The sequence below is a fragment of the Ranitomeya imitator genome, chromosome 5, assembly GCF_032444005.1.
Source record: "Ranitomeya imitator isolate aRanImi1 chromosome 5, aRanImi1.pri, whole genome shotgun sequence".
In the NCBI taxonomy this organism is placed as follows: Eukaryota; Metazoa; Chordata; class Amphibia; order Anura; family Dendrobatidae; genus Ranitomeya; species Ranitomeya imitator.
In genome coordinates this window covers 139,976,643-139,993,131 of record NC_091286.1, presented here as the reverse complement: position 1 = coordinate 139,993,131, position 16,489 = coordinate 139,976,643, and the positions used below count along the sequence as shown (strand labels likewise).

Genomic DNA, 16,489 nt, shown 5'->3' with positions numbered 1-16,489 from the left:
TGATAGCTGAATTAACCGGATAGACTGTTTTGTGCTAAAAACCGTGCACATGTGCATTTATCCAATTGCCAAGCGAGTATTCCCCTACCCATTAGTGAGCGCTATCTCACAGCAGGGAAACAGAGAAGTGGTTGTTACCTGTGCAGGGACTGCTTAGCGTGTAGGAATCTCACCAGCACAACTTTTGTCACCTCAGCAGATGGACAGCGACATTATAAAATTAGGTATTTCATCTGTTGTGGGATGACTAATTTGGTTTATTGTGCCAGATGTACATGTGGACTATTGGATGTAGGACTCACATCCCGTGAGTTGAGAGTTAGAACATGTGAGCATGTCAGGGACATCTTGGCTGCCAAGAATGCTGAGGATGTGAGTTCCCTAAAAACGATCCCCCGACATTTTAGGATTCGCCATAATTGGATTTTAGGATGTGGGGGATCGACAGAGTCCATCTGGGCATCAGAGGTGGTGGTGTGAAATGGATTCTGGCACAATGTGAGTGTCGCTGGATCACAGTCCGAGGTACCATGGCGCCTGCAGGTCTTATTGAACACTTGACTTTTGTTCCATTTTTATAAGATATTTTTCTCTTTTTCTCTGGATTTAGCTTTAATTGTGTGTTATTGTTAGGGGTCGAGTTCCCACCTCTGCAGAGGGGGAATCTCGGGCCATCTCCGCTGCGGTCTCCCATTCTTCTCCTGCCGCAGTGGAGCCTGCTCAGAGGAGACATCAGTCCCAGCCTCTCACTCAGTCTGACTCTGCAAAGGGTTACTAACTTACTGCTGCCTTTCCAGCTTCTGCCATTGTAGCCAGTACTGGGCAGCGGCGAGCAGACGTTTTTGGGACTAAGGCTACTTTCACACTTGCGTCGGTATGGGGCCATCGCACACCGTCGGCCCGGGGTACCGATGGACAGTGTGTTAAATGTAGCACAACGTGGGCAGCGGATGCAGTTTTACAATGCATCCGCTGCCCATTGTAAGTTCCGGGGAGGAGGGGGCGGCATTTCGGCCACGCATGCGCGGTCGAAAGTGGCAGACTCGACGCACAAAAAAATGTTACATTGATCTTTTTTTGTGCGTCACGGCCGCCAAAACACGACGCATCCATCACACAACGGATGCGATGTGTGGCCATACATCGCAATGCGTCGGTAATACAAGTCTATGGAGAAAAAACGCATCCTGCGGGCATATTTGAGGGATGCGTTTTTTCACCAAACCGAAGCATTGCGACGTACGCCAAACGACGCAAGTGTGAAAGTAGCCTAAGTCCTACTTTTCCCCTTTTGAGCATGCCCAGGGTAAGATCTCTCATTGGAGATCAAGGGTCACATGCTTACATACTGCAGCAAATCCCATTGGTCTTCTAGGAATGTCCTGAAGGTGCTCAACTTCTGTGGCAGCCTCCCATTGGTCCTTCTGGGAAGGTCCTGTACTTGCTGCTAGGGTTGAGCGACCTGTACTTTTATAGGATCGGGTCGGGTTTCACGAAACCCGACTTTTTCAAAAGTCGGGTTGAGTGAAATTGACCGATCCTATAAAAAAGTCGGGGTCGGGGTCGGCTGAAACACGAAACCCAATGCAGTGCATTGGGTTTCCAATGGTTCCCAGGGTCTGAAGGAGCGGAAACTCTCCTTCAGGCCCTGGGATCCATCTTTAAGTGTAAAATAAAGAATTAAAATAAAAAATATCGCTATACTTACCCTCTGACGTGCCCTGGTACTAACCGGGAACCTTCCTTCCTTCGAATCAGCGCTTGCAGGACCTTGCGGTGACGTTGCGGTGACGTCGCGGCTTGTGATTGGTCGCGCGGCTGCCCATGTGACCGCTCGCGCGACCAATCACAAGCCACGACTTCACCGCAACGTCACGCAAGGTCCTGCAAGCGCTGATTCTTAGGAAGGAAGGCTGCCGGAAAGAAGCAGGGCGCGTCCGAGGGTGAGTATATTCCTAATAGGAATTGGGTTTCGTGTTTCAGCCGACCCCGGCCCCGACTTTTTTATAGGATCGGTCGATTTCACTCAACCCGACTTTTGAAAAAGTCGGGTTTCGTGAAACCCGACCCGATCCTATAAAAGTAAAGGTCGCTCAACCCTAGCAGCAAGTACAGGACCTTCCCAGAAGGACCAATGGGAGGCTGCCGCAGAAGTTGAGCACCATCAGGACATTCCTAGAAGACCAATGGGATTTGCTGCAGTATGTAAGCATGTGACCCTTGATACCTAATATACCTAATAGGAATATACGCACCCTCGGACGCGCCCTGCTTCTTTCCGGCAGCCTTCCTTCCTAAGAATCAGCGCTTGCAGGACCTTGCGTGACGTCGCGGTGACGTCGCGGCTTGTGATTGGTCGCGCGAGCGGTCACATTGGCGGCCGCGCGACCAATCACAAGCCGCGACATCACCGCGACGTCACCGCAAGGTCCTGCAAGCGCTGATTCGAAGGAAGGAAGATTCCCGGTTAGTACCAGGGCGCGTCAGAGGGTAAGTATAGCGGTTTTTTTTTTAATTCTTTATTTTACATTAAATATGGATTCCGATACCGATTTCCGATATTGCAAACATATCGGAAATCGGGATTGGAATTCTGATACCACATTCAGAAGATCACCGACTTCATGGCCGACCCCACACAGGGGTCGGGTTTCATGAAACCCGACTTTGCCAAAAGTCGGCGACTTCTGAAAGTGGCCGACCCGTTTCGCTCAACCCTACTTGCTGCAGCTATAAAAGGTTCACATGACTGCACGGCCATGCGCTAGTATCAATTCATGTCATGGGTTTTGCGCCAATGTGGTTATTCATGTGTGTATTCAGGGCCCCGGCTGAAATAAGCCACTAGAATACCGGCACCGCCGGTGAGGAGATTGTGTGTATGCACTCATGGCCCCAGCTAAAATAAGGCACTAGAATATCAGCTCCTCCGGTGAGGAGATTGTATGATTGCCTCTTTGACAGCGTGACCACAAACTGCTATCTGCTCGGCAGTTGCTTTGTACTCCTGTGAGCTAAATAGGACAGAGTGCTTTCTTTATAGGCGACTCTGTGAAGTAACAGAGTTCGCTTCTATCGCCATATAGTGCCACCATTTCCCAGCAGCAGGTTCTCTCCTGCACGGTGGGCCCCGGGCTGTGAACACACCAAATATCATCTCACTATTTACTCCGTGCGTTCCGCCAGCCCTAACAGTTGTTTTGTCTTTTTTTGTAGTAATTTGATATAATGTTAACACTCTGATCCTGACCAGATGTCCTGATTCGTAATCTGATTTTGATTGGCCAACCAACTGGATGATGCTCGAGGATCTCATGAATTTCTGGGACATAGTCTTTTAGTCATAGATGACATCTGAAAGGGTTTTCCCCACCTGATTGCGCATGTTGAGGCCAGATGTGACGTGGTCGAGGTTCAGTGACACGCTGCACATGGGCCGATACAGTTCTGATGGTCAGGATTTAGTATTTAAAGGCAAGATAGTACACCTTTAGCCACAGCCCCCCGAAGAAGCCCACGCGAAACGTGCATTGGGGTTGCAGCATTAGGTCCCCAGGTGGAAAGAAATATGGGTAAGGACAGTTTTTGACTCATTGCACGCATTTGAGTTCCCCTTAAAGTGATACATACCTTTTTCATTAGTTGGTCTTAGTTTACTTTTTTGGGATTGATCTTTAGTACCCATTATATGTTTGACTGCTCTGTATGAGCTAATTGATATTAAGTGATCTTTAAGGAACATTAAGTGACTTTCTTATCTGGGTGCTATGTCTTTCTCTTGACTGACTGATATTTACAAGGGAACAGCTCTATTTGGGTCGCACTTGCACTTTCTCTTGATAGCCTTCATTCTCTGCCCTCCCTTGCACTAGTACTTGGGATCTTGGTGTTTTACACCTGGCTTTTACTAAATTGCTTTATATATCATTATATTTATTATGTACTGTGTGTGTATGGTATGTGTTTTGAATACATTTTTTATTTTAACCTTGAGACTTTTTTACTTCTTTTTCTTTCTTGTATTAATCATGTCTCTGAGAGTGTCCATGGCTACTTTAGCCTCCCTTATTATATTATGACTATTTAAAGTCAACATGGTTTCTGATCTGAGGATTGTGTATAACCTAATAACAAGGTATCACTTCTGGACACAGAGTGCCTCTATGTCAGAGGTCCCCAACTCCAGTCCTCAAGGCCCACCAACAGGTCATGTTTTCAGGATTTCCTTTGCATTGCACAGGTGATGCAATTATTACCTGGGCAAGACTAAGGAAATCCTGAAAATATGACATGTTGGTGGGCCTTGAGGACTGGAGTTGGGGACCCCTGCTCTATGTAATACGAACTTGTAGGGGCTGAATATGTCTAGGTATAATTTTCATTTGTCTGCCACAACCAGGTAAATATCCCAATGAATTACATACATGTAAAAAAAATTAAATTGGGTAAATTCTAAGACTGATTTTACATTTCCATTGGTTATAACAACGCATGAGATATAATCAGGGTGCCAATATCAATATACTGATACACAATGTCTTCTAGATAACTTACCCCAACCGATAATGCAGAATTTTAATATATATCTTCGGATATACGTATTGAAAACTTTTACAAGTGCTATGTACATGTGTACAGCCTCTAATCCCATCCAAGTGAATGAAGCTAAAAGAAAAAAATGAAGCACTGCTGCCACAGCTATGCAGAGCTCATTAATATCGAAGGAAGCCAACCAGCCATCCAAGAGGAAGAAAAGGTTCAGGAAAAGCAAAGCAGTGCTCAGGTTCATCAAAATTTTCGAAGGGTAATCACGTCTGATTTTTCTGGTGAAAAAAAAAATTGTCAGATTTTACAAAGCAGATAGGTGTGGAGTATAGCGACCGGCTAGAGGCAGAAACTAGACTATGCCATTCAGAGAGGCTAGGACTCCACATTTGGTGATTTATGAATCAGATAAAAATTGCAGCATAACCGAACATTTGTGCTACAATTGAAAGATGCCTGTTCATTGCTGCAATTTGCCAACAATGTTTCTAATAGGTAATCAATGAGATGGCATGTGCGGTACTGCAGAAATGTTACCATTATAACCAGCATCTGACTAGAGTACCAAGGGCCCACGAGTTACACTAATTCTTGAAGTCAACTCTACAACTATGTGCAAATTTTACTTGACCCTTTTTCTCAAAATTTTCAGTCAAAGCATTCAGCATACAGTACATTTGAATGGAAAGCTAGGTGCATTTGTGCGCAGTTGCATCTCCACTGAAGTACTGTATATGGAGGATGCAGATATGATGGGCTGGATTCCATTCACCCAACAGGTAGTGACCCCAGAGGTAGCATAAATGCAATGTCCTGTAATGGGTAAGTTAATAAGTAATGGCCACAAAGTGACCAGATATTGGAATGGCAAGTACATTTACCACAAAATTGTGCAGTTTTATTTGGAGGATGCAGTTGTGGAGGGCCGAACTCCTATTCGCTCAACAGGTGAGCATCCCATAGGGCACATTTATGCCATGGGTAAGTTAACAAATAAAGGCCACAATGTTACTTGACCAGATATTGGAATGGCATGTAATGCTACCACAAAATTGTTCAGTTTTGATCGCTAATAGCTTCAAATCCAAAACCGAGCACCAGTTAATAAACTATTGGAAATACATTTGGCACTTTCCATTTCCGTGTGATTATTTTTAGATGTACTAAAAAAACAATAATAATAATAATAATAAATGTCACAATGTTTGGATAAATATACTTACTCAAATGCAATGTATGTTAGAAGCGTGGCAGCTGTACATATGGCAGATATACCACAACCAATATATGTAATGAATGTAAGTATTTTTGTATTCTGAGGGTCTATATATTGTTGAGTTCTCTGAAGGTCCTGTAAATGATAAATATATATGGTACATAAACACATTTTTCTTGCAGGATATTTTTTTATATATATATTATATATATATATATTTTTTATATATTTAAACAGTGCAAAAACATTTACAAATGCAGACATGCATACACAAACACAGACACAGACATATATAGAGCATTTTCAGATTATAAGACGCACTTCTTTTCCTCACAATCTTTGGGAAAAATGGGGGTGCGTTTTATAATCCTAATGTAGCTCACTGGTGAGGAGAGAGGATGCGGTAGAGTGTGGTACAAGATGGCTGCTGCAGGAAGCTGGCAGCAGTGGCAGGAGTGGGGCGATGCTGTCGGCCCAGGCTGGGAGGAGAAGGTGTTTGGTGGTGCGAAGCTGCAATGGACACCGGGCATTCACAAAATGTCAGCTGAATACCCACACCTCCCATCAATTTGACTCTGGTGGACTTCAGGAAAATGGCTGCCAGAAGCGTCATATGCACAGATTGAAATCTCAGCTCCTGAGATCTTGGCTCCTGAGATCTCAGTCTGCGCATGTGTGCCTTTGGTGGCCATTTTTCCAAAGTCCACCACAGTGAAAGCAATATGAAGTGCGGTGATTCCGCCAATAGTTTTTTGAAAGCCCAGAGCACAACACTCCCTCCCACAGTTTCACCCCACTTCTGCCACCTCCAGCTTCCTGCAGCAGTGACCCTTCCTTCTGGGATCTCGCTCCACTTCAGCCGCCCTCCCCAAAGTAAGCTAACGTAAATGCAGTCTGTAAAACTTAAAAAAAAAAGTTTTCCTATTTTCCTCCTCAAAATTTGCACATACATATACAGACACATACATACAGTATATACACACACAGACATACATATATACATACACATACTATTTATAATTTATTAGGTTTACACACGTATACACATGTGAACAAAACACATACACAAATATGCGCACACACATACATGCAAACACAAACACACAGGTATACATAACATATACACATATGTACCACATGCTCACACATATATACACACAGACACATGCATACATACATACAGTACATACATACACACATGCACAGACACATACATACATACATACATACACACATACATACACACTATCATTTATTATGTTTACACACATGCGAACACACACATACGCACAAATATGCACACACGCATACATGCAAACACAAAGGTATACATACAGTACAGACCAAAAGTACTGATGTAATGATGGCCACTCGTTTTCTTTACTTAGCTGCTTTTTTCTTGCCATAATACAAATTCTAACAGTCTATTCAGTAGGACGATCAGCTGTGTATCCACCAGACTTCTGCACAACACAACTGATGGTCCCAACCCCATTTATAACGCAAGGAATCCCACTTATTAAACCTGACAGGGCACACCCGTGAAGTGAACACCATTCCCGGTGACTACCTCTTGAAGCTCATCAAGAGAATGCCAAGAGTGTGCAAAGCAGTCATCAAAGCAAAAGGTGGCTACTTTGAAGAGCCTAGAATATAAGACATATTTTCAGTTGCTTCACACTTTTTTGTTAAGTATATAATTACACATGTGTTATTTCATAGTTTTGATGCCTTCAGTGTGAATTTACAATTTTCATAGTCAGGAAAATACAGAAAAATCTTTAAATGAGAAGGGGTGTCCAAACTTTTGGTCTGTATTGTAAATAATACATAGACATACACACACGTACCACATGCTCACACATATATACACACACAGACACATGCATACATACATACACACATGCACAGACACATACATACAGACATACATATACATACACACATACACACTATCATTTATTATGTTTGCACACATGCAAACATATATGTACGCATATGTACACGCACACATACTTACATAAATGCACACACAGACACACATTGATATACACAAAACAAACATACATATACACACATGTACCACATGCTCACACATATATGCACACATATATACAGTACATACACACATATACACACACATACACACTCTTTCAAACACAGACAAATAACTGGTGAAAATTAGCATCGAAATACACCAATGAAATCCTAAAATGACATAAAATGGTTAATGAAAATCAATCTGTTATATTGGTGCACATTTGAGACAACTCGTGTCTACTTTTCGAAAATTTATCTTAAATTCCATATGACTTCAAAGGAAAACGCACAATAAAAGTCTCTGTTTACTGGAAGAAAATAAAAAGTAAAGATAATGTAATATATTCTCAAAAGAAACATTTTTAACATCTTAATTATATGAATAATAATTAATATTTATGGAAAAATTATATAAAAAAAAGATTCATGGACACACTTACCATCAGAATACCAAAATGTGTGAGGTGATTGCATAGACAGACTGTCTCATTCACGTTGGATTCATTTATCAGCACCCTGCAGCCAGATTGGCTCCAGCCACCATTGCCGGCTGTTGAAAAGTAGGAATGAATAATCAGTCGTTAAGGATTTGTTACAACTGAGAAAACAAGATTGTGAAAGTTACATAAAGAAACAAGGATCATATCTTATGTTATTGTTACAGATTTTATTATATTTATGTTAAGCACAGCATTCTTTATACTAAGTAGTAAAGAATAAACTGTCCATTTCCCTAGCGGATATTCAGAGTTTAGTTGATTTAATCACTTCCTTACACCTTAGACATTGGGATGTAAAGAGAATATTGATATTTAATAAAATGGATGATAATGGGATGTGAAAGGACTTAATGAGTGAAATTAAAAAAAGTTAGCTCATGGATTTATTTTTAGAATTCTATATTGTAATTTTGCTGATTAAAGTACGGTATATATTTTTACACCACTATTAACCGGGTATTTATAATAGCTATCCATAATATTTTATAAAACAGAAATGCTTTATAAAATTTGTAATCAATAGAGTACATTGGAAATCTAGTGCCGATATCTTACCCAAAACAAGGGCACTGTTAGGTTGATCTAATACAATATTTAACAAAAATCATTGGCTAATATGACAATTGGAGGGACTACTGCTCTCAAACATATATCCATATTTTATTGTACAAGCATCATGTATCAACACGCATTCAATTACTAGAAACTCATAGTTACAAAAGATCAAAACTAACACGTACTTTGTAAAATAAAATCTTTAGCTGCAGATACAGAGCACAATAGCCTCAACAGTGTGAAAGTTTTCATAATCACAGCTGTGTATAATAAGACGAAGCAACTTGCCCACTGGATCTGTGGTCTCTAGTGCCAATGATATTGTACAATATTTTCAGTGATAGTGCTGCTGCTTTTTCAAGGATTTTTTTTTTTAAAGTGAGCGATTGAGTATTGTTCCTTATCTGCGTTTGGCTCATCCTATTATTTGATGGGTTCTTAATTAATTTTAACTTTGAAATTTTTGTGTGATTTTTTGGAATATGGCTGAGCATCCAGGTTAACAATACATGTAGATATTTGGGTTCCTTGAGTTGTTTTTGCCAAAGAATTGAACTTGTAAAAACCTTAAACTTAAAGGGAACCTGTCACTTGGTTTCGCAGATACGAAAAACGGCCACCGCTTTTCGGGGCTTATATACAGCATTCTATAATGCTGTATATAAGCCCCCAATCCGACCTGTAAGAGAAGAAAAATAACTTTTATTATACTTATCTGGGGGGCGGACAGGTCCGATGGGTGTTGCTGGTTTTGGTCCTATCCTTTTACGATCCCCATCCTGCTGCTTGCTTCATGTGGATGACGCATCCCTGGGTCATCCACACAGGCTCCCTGGAATCGTACTCCTGCACAGGCATACTTTTCTGCCCTGTGGAGGGCAGAGCAGAGTCCCGCAGGTGCTGGCCCTTTATGACCTTTCCCGGCGCCTGTGCACTGCAGTACTTTGCTCTGCCCTCAACAGAGCAGATAAAGTACGTCTGCACAGGAGCACGATTCCAGGCAGCCTGTGTGGATGACGCAGGAACGCGCTATCCACATGAAGCAAGCAGGAAGACAGGGATCTAAGATGATGGAAGGCGCCAGACCAAGTCCAGCGATGCCCATAAGACCGGACCGCCCGCAGGTGAGTATATTAAAAGTTATTTTTCTTCTCTTACAGGTCGGATCGGGGGCTTATATATAGCATTTTAGAATGCTGTATATAAGCCCTGAAGGGGGTAAGCGGTAACTCATATCTGCCAAACGTGGTTACAGGTTCCCTTTAAGTTTAAAAGGAACCTGACACCTGATTCATGCTGGCACTATGAAAAAGAGCCTGATTTCCCAATTGAAGCCAGGTATATTTGTATCTGAAACACTCCAGCATTACAGAGAAAGACATACCTGTCTGCAATAATGCAGCTAGGATCTGATTCACACTGCCAACAGTTTCTGTGGTATGAATGAGGTGTCAGGTTCCCCTTAAGCTTAAGTTTATGCATAGCCATGAATGACTACCATTTTTGTGCATTCTTAAAGATTCAACTATGTAAACATAGAAATATGAAATTATTTTGGCTATGTGTTTCACATACACTGTACTGTTAGGTTTGGTATCTATAACTTCGAGAACGCTTAAGGGACAGGAGTTTTTTATGCGCTGCAGAAAATCATACATTCTGAAACTCTTGGTGAGGCGCATACCAAGCTATATCAGGACACCATGGATATTCTATGCAGATTGACAGCCGTGATCCTTCCTCCTGAGGACACATATTCCAACATTCCTCATGAGGAATACAAATTGCACATACAAATATTTCCTTCAAAATTACAATTCAACCAACTCTGCAGTTCATCATATTTGTGCTCCATAACAACTATTTCTCCTTTTGGAACAATTTATACCAACAGTGTATGGGCACCGCCATGGGAAGCATAATGTCCCTACAATGTGCTAACCTATTTATAGCTAAACTAGAGGAGGAGCGATTGTCTTGCTCTATTAAACCTCTTGCATACTTCCTATACGTTGATGATCTGCTAATAATCTGGACAGACTCAAAAGATGATCTGGTGACATTCGACAATAGCTTCAGCAGGTTCGATCAACCACCAACTCCCCCTCAACTTCTCAAAGTCCCAAATACATTTTCTGGACACAACCATATATATCAAGGACAAAACCATACAAAAATCAATTTGCCATAAGCCTACAGGACGTCCGGTGTATCTTAAAATGGATCAGCTTTCATCCAAGACACACAAAAAAACCATTATCTAGAGTCAAGCTCTGAGGTACATTCAAATCTGTTTAGACAGTAAGGATTGAAAACTACAGTAGCTATCACTGAGGAAAACATTATTACAACAAGGATACCATCCGCTGGTAATAGATGAGCAGATCCACAGGGCTACAAGATTCACAAAAAGCGGACTCCTGGATTACATTCAAAGGCAACACAACGAGATGCCTCTTGTGGTCACATACAACCCCCACATGAACATCCTAAGGAAAATTGGTGCTGATCTCCAACCCATGTTCCACAGAAACCACAGACTAAAAGAAGTATTCCCAGAACTACTACTTTTCTCTAACAGCCTCCTAACTTAAATTACCTTATCACCACCTATGATAGGCACATTCCTATGTAACAACATAAAATTCAAAACTTGTACTCATATAGTATCAAGAAATACAGTCCACAAACCAAACACAAATCAAGAGTATAAGACCAAGGATTTCTTTTCTGTACATTCTCCAATGTGGTGTACATGATACAGTTTACAAAGTTGCCTGAGTGTCCCTATATTGAGCTGAACACGCTGGACATTTCTCTGGATCTCGACACCGTATGACGTGTTTAAAAGTCTTAATACTAAAAGGTCATTTTATGGACAGCAGAGAGAGAAGAGTTTGGGAATACAAACTGATAAAGATGCTCAATTCTTTGACAATTGGACTCAATTTAACACCTGGATTTACGACTCACTACATGGACACAACACACACCTCCACCAGGCAGACTCCAGATAACTAAGAGAAAATTCCGACCGCCTCTACATTTATAACAAAATGCATAATTTGATTTCCTTGGCTTATCTTTAGGAGGCATCAGCCCTTCCACCTTATGATCTAATGTACATCCGTAATATTTCTTAAACCTTGCACTCTTATCTTTTTAATTCATTTGTAAACCTGCCTGAAGAAGGAGCCTCTGTGCTCAGAAAGCTTGGAAATATATTTTTTCTGGTTAGCCAATAAAGGTATCACTCCGAGAATACTTTTGTCATTTTTGGGCATAAAAGTATTCACAATCGAAAACAATGTAACATATATGTATATAGTATGTGAGAGGCATTCAAATAATTATCATCATTTATGAGGTTGAATTTTAAACATTAGTGCAATCACCATGTTAGCACATTTATACAAACTGAGGACATGTATGGCTCTTAAAAGGATGTGAGAACAGGTACAGAAAACAATAATGTGCACCATACCATTTTTGTTTATATCCCAGAAAACACAGGTTGGATCTCCATGTTCCTGAAAGAAGAAGAGACATTTAACAAGAGGTTTTGCTAAGAAAAGTTTAAACTGACCAAATGATATACAGCATATCTAGAGTCCCCTGATCACTGTGTGGTGTATTTTCATTTTCAGTCTATCGATTACTCATGCATCCTATCCTGTTGTTTTTTAAGGACTACTACTTTAGTGAAGTACTGTTCAAATATCCCTCAGTATACTAAGTACAACCAGTGGCGTAACTACCGCGGTCGCAGCGGTCGCCATTGCGACGGGGCCCGGCAGGTCAGGGGCCCTCCGTCCGGCAGGTCAGAAGCACCGGCAGACACCATGTTGCAGTGCAGGAGGAGATCCCTCCTGCACAGCAACAGTCCGAGGCGTATCTAGGGGGAGGGGGCAGCTGGGGTAAGAGAGAATTAGGAACTTCGAAGCAGCTCCAGTCAGCACTGTGAGACTGTGACAGCGTCTCCTGCTCTGAGCCCCGGGACTGAAGGGGAGAGCGGGGGAGGGGCGGGACATGACAGCGGTGTGCAAGCAGGAGAAGCTGAGGAGCTGCAGGGTTAATATCAGCCTCCCCTTTACCAGAGAGGAGTGTGAGATGTGTATATGAGCTGGTGTGTGTGTGTGTGTGTGTGTGTGTGTGTGTGTGTGTGCGTGCGTGCGTGCGATATCTGTAGTGCGTGTGTGATATCTGTAGTGCGTATGTGATATATGTAGTGCGTGTGTGATATATGTAGTGTGTGTTATATATGTAGTGTGTGTTATATATGTAGTGTGTGTTATATATGTAGTGTGTGTTATATATGTAGTGTGTGTTATATATGTAGTGTGTGTTATATATGTAGTGTGTGTGTGTGATATCTGTAGTGCGTGTGTTATATATGTAGTGTGTGTGTGTGTGTGATATCTGTAGTGTGTGTGTGTGATATCTGTAGTGTGTGTGTGTGTGTGTGATATCTGTAGTGTGTGATATCTGTAGTGTGTGTGATATCTGTAGTGTGTGTGTGTGTGTGTGTGTGATATCTGTAGTGTGTGTGTGTGATATCTGTAGTGTGTGTGTGATATCTGTAGTGTGTGTGTGTGTGTGTGATATCTGTAGTGTGTGTGTGTGTGTGTGTGATATCTGTAGTGTGCATGTGTGTGATATCTGTAGTGTGTGTGTGATATCTGTAGTGTGTGTGTGATATCTGTAGTGTGTGTGTGTGTGTGTGTGTGATATCTGTAGTGTGTGTGTGTGATATCTGTAGTGTGTGTGAGGCAGGGGCGTAACTACCACAGTCTGGCAAGTCAGGGGCCCGACAGGTCAGAGTCACCCGACTCCCCCCGTCGTAGCCGCCGCAGTGAACTATACCGGCGTTTATGACGCCGGTACAGTTCAAAGCAATGATGGAGGAGAGAGCGTCAGCTGATGCTCCCTCTCCCATCATTCCCCTCTGCCTCTGACACTGCGGGTGCGTGATGACATCACTTCATCGCGCACCCACTGTGTGTGGGGCCCAAGCAGTGCAGCATCTGCACAGGTCATGGTGGCCGCCATATTGGCAAAGCCTGTGGCGGCTGCTGCGACCAGGAACAGGCGGTTCCAGAGCTAGTGGGGGCACGTGGACCAAGCCACCCAGGAGGGGGATGCCGCAGCGGCTCAGCCATATGGAGGATCCGGGGATGAACATGGAGGTGTACGGGACCGGTGGAAGTGAGGTGTGTCTGCTGCCCGTGTGTCGCCGTCTCTGCCCCCAGCGTCCCTGGCCCCCTGTGACACCAGCCCCGTTTCCTCCCTGCTGTCCCGTGCCCCATGTCCTAGTAGGTCCCCAAGTTCAGGTCATTGTGCTCCTCCGGGCCCTCCGTACACACCTTGTTCCTCATCCCCTGGTCTCCCAATGCTCCTCATCTCCCATGCCCTGAGTCCTCCTGCACCCCCCATGCATTCCCTGCCCCTTGTCCCCATGTGACTCGTCTGCCCTGCTCTCAAGTCTCCCCTGTCCCCTTTCTCACCGTGTGTTCTCCATCTACCCTGTCCTTGTAATCCCTGTGCCCCCTTCTTCCCTCCCAAGTCTCCCCCCATCTTCCTCTGTCCCCTTGCAGCCCTTGCGTCCCTATCTACTCTGCCCTCGGAGTCCCCTTGTGTCCTCTTGTGCCTGTCTCCCTTGCACCCTAGTCCCCATGTGTCCCATTGTGCCCTTCTCCCCTTCCTCTTAGTTCCTATGAGTCCCCTTGTGCATCTATCCCTTGTCCCCGTGTGTAGCCTTGTGTCAGTGTCCCTTGCCCACTAGTCCCTGTGTGTCCCCTTGTGCCTGTCTCCCTTGTCTCCTTATGCTTGTGTCCCTTGTGTGCCAGTCTCCCTTGCCCATTAGTCCCTGTGTGTCCCCTTGTCAGTCTCCCTGGCCAACTAGTCCCTGTGTGTCCCCTTGTGCCAGTCTCCCTTGTCCCCTTGTGTCAGTCTCCCTTGCCCACTAGTCCCCTTGTAACCTCCCCTGCCTCCTAGCCCCCATGTGTCCCCTTGTGCCTGTCTTCCTTGCTCCCTAGCCCCCCTATGTTACCATTGTGCCTGTCTCCCCTACCCCCCTTGTGTCCTTGTCCCCTGCCCCCTAGTCACCATTTCCTCATGTCTTTCTCACTGCCCCTGTATGGAGGGGCTGCATTACACTATGAGGGGGGCTGCATTATATTCTATGGGGCTTACATTGTATTGTATAGCAGGGCTGCAGTATACTCTGTGGGGTGGCTGTATTATACTATATGTGGGCTGCATTATACTGAATCGAGGACTATGGGGAATATATTATACTATATGAAGAACTATGGTCCATCATACTATGGGAAGTGAATTGTACAACATGGATGACGATGGCGGTGCATTATACTATATGGAGCACTATGAGGGGTGTATTATACTATATGGAGGACTGAGCAGTGTATTTTAATATATGGAGGACTATGTGGAGTGTATAATACTTCATGGAGGACTGAGGAGTGTATTATACTATATGGAGGACTATGAGGGGTGTATTATACTATATGGAGGACTGAGCAGTGTATTATACTATATGGAGCACTACGAAGAGTGTATTATGCTATATGGAGCACTATGAGGAGTGTATTTTAATATACGGAGGAGTGTATTATACTATATGGAGGACTGAGGAGTGTACAATACTATGGGGACTATGGGGAGTGTATTATACTATAAGGAGTACTATGGGGGTGCATTATACTTCTCATATGGATCCCCATGACTTCTATGTTAGCCCCTGATGAGTATAATGGTTTATTTTCTTTTATACATTACATAACAATGGCAGTACGGGGGACAAATATATGCCAGGATGGGGCACTGGATAGTTATGCAACTGAGATCACACTATACAACTTTGCAATAAAGCTATAGTGTGCAAAATTAATAGGGAAAATGTGAATTTGGGTGGAAAATATTTTGGCATGGTGGGGGGGGGGGGGGCCCCATTTGAAAGTTCGCACCGGGGCCCATAACTTTGTAGTTACGCCACTGAGTACAACTGTTGTGTTGAACTGTATAAATATTTTATTTTGCTGGTCTGCAGGAGGACTAGTGGCCACAGTTTACTGCAGTTCTGTTGCATTTGTGATGCTGTGACTGGACAAAGTGATGAGATTCTTCTGTGTGACAATAGCAAGGGTTAGTTTTGTAGGCAAAAATATGAGCTAATATGCAGTACCGGGTGATAGCCACTAGCTACTAAGCAATGTACACTGTTTACCATATATCTGCCCATAGCTGGGGGTAAGAACAGCTGATTGGTGATGACATTCAGTATAGGACCTCCACTCATCTTATATTAATGACCTATTCAAATAATATAACATCAATATAAAAGTAGTGAACAAGTCAATAAGCCCTTAAAGTGGTACTTAAAGTGGTACTCTAATGTGATTAAATTGCTTTTCTCAGACAGCATGAAAAGTAGTATGTCTGCGATTCACTTGCTTTTTCTCTGTGCTTTCATTCTTCCGCAATGAGAGCTTTTATCTCACATGATGTACAGCTTGTTTCCATGGAGCATGGCTACTGGTGCCTGCCCAAACATAGCTGAGAATGTGCAGCAGTTACATTCCAGTAGAGAAGTTAACTCTTAACATACTAGTTA

General features: G+C 43.1%; 1 protein-coding gene across 4 annotated transcripts in view; it reads right to left on the bottom strand.

Moving 5' to 3' along the window:
• Positions 1 to 16,489, bottom strand: part of ADGRG6 (adhesion G protein-coupled receptor G6) — a 259,254-nt gene that overhangs the window by 17,742 nt on the left and 225,023 nt on the right. For all 4 annotated transcript variants that reach the window (XM_069769188.1, XM_069769187.1, XM_069769189.1 and 1 more), the window contains 4 exons: positions 12,341 to 12,386; positions 8,242 to 8,351; positions 5,769 to 5,896; positions 4,555 to 4,823 (listed from right to left, as the gene is read on the bottom strand). In XM_069769188.1, coding sequence (XP_069625289.1) covers positions 4,555 to 4,823; positions 5,769 to 5,896; positions 8,242 to 8,351; positions 12,341 to 12,386 — 553 coding nt within the window. The remainder of the gene's footprint in view (positions 1 to 4,554; positions 4,824 to 5,768; positions 5,897 to 8,241; positions 8,352 to 12,340; positions 12,387 to 16,489) is intronic.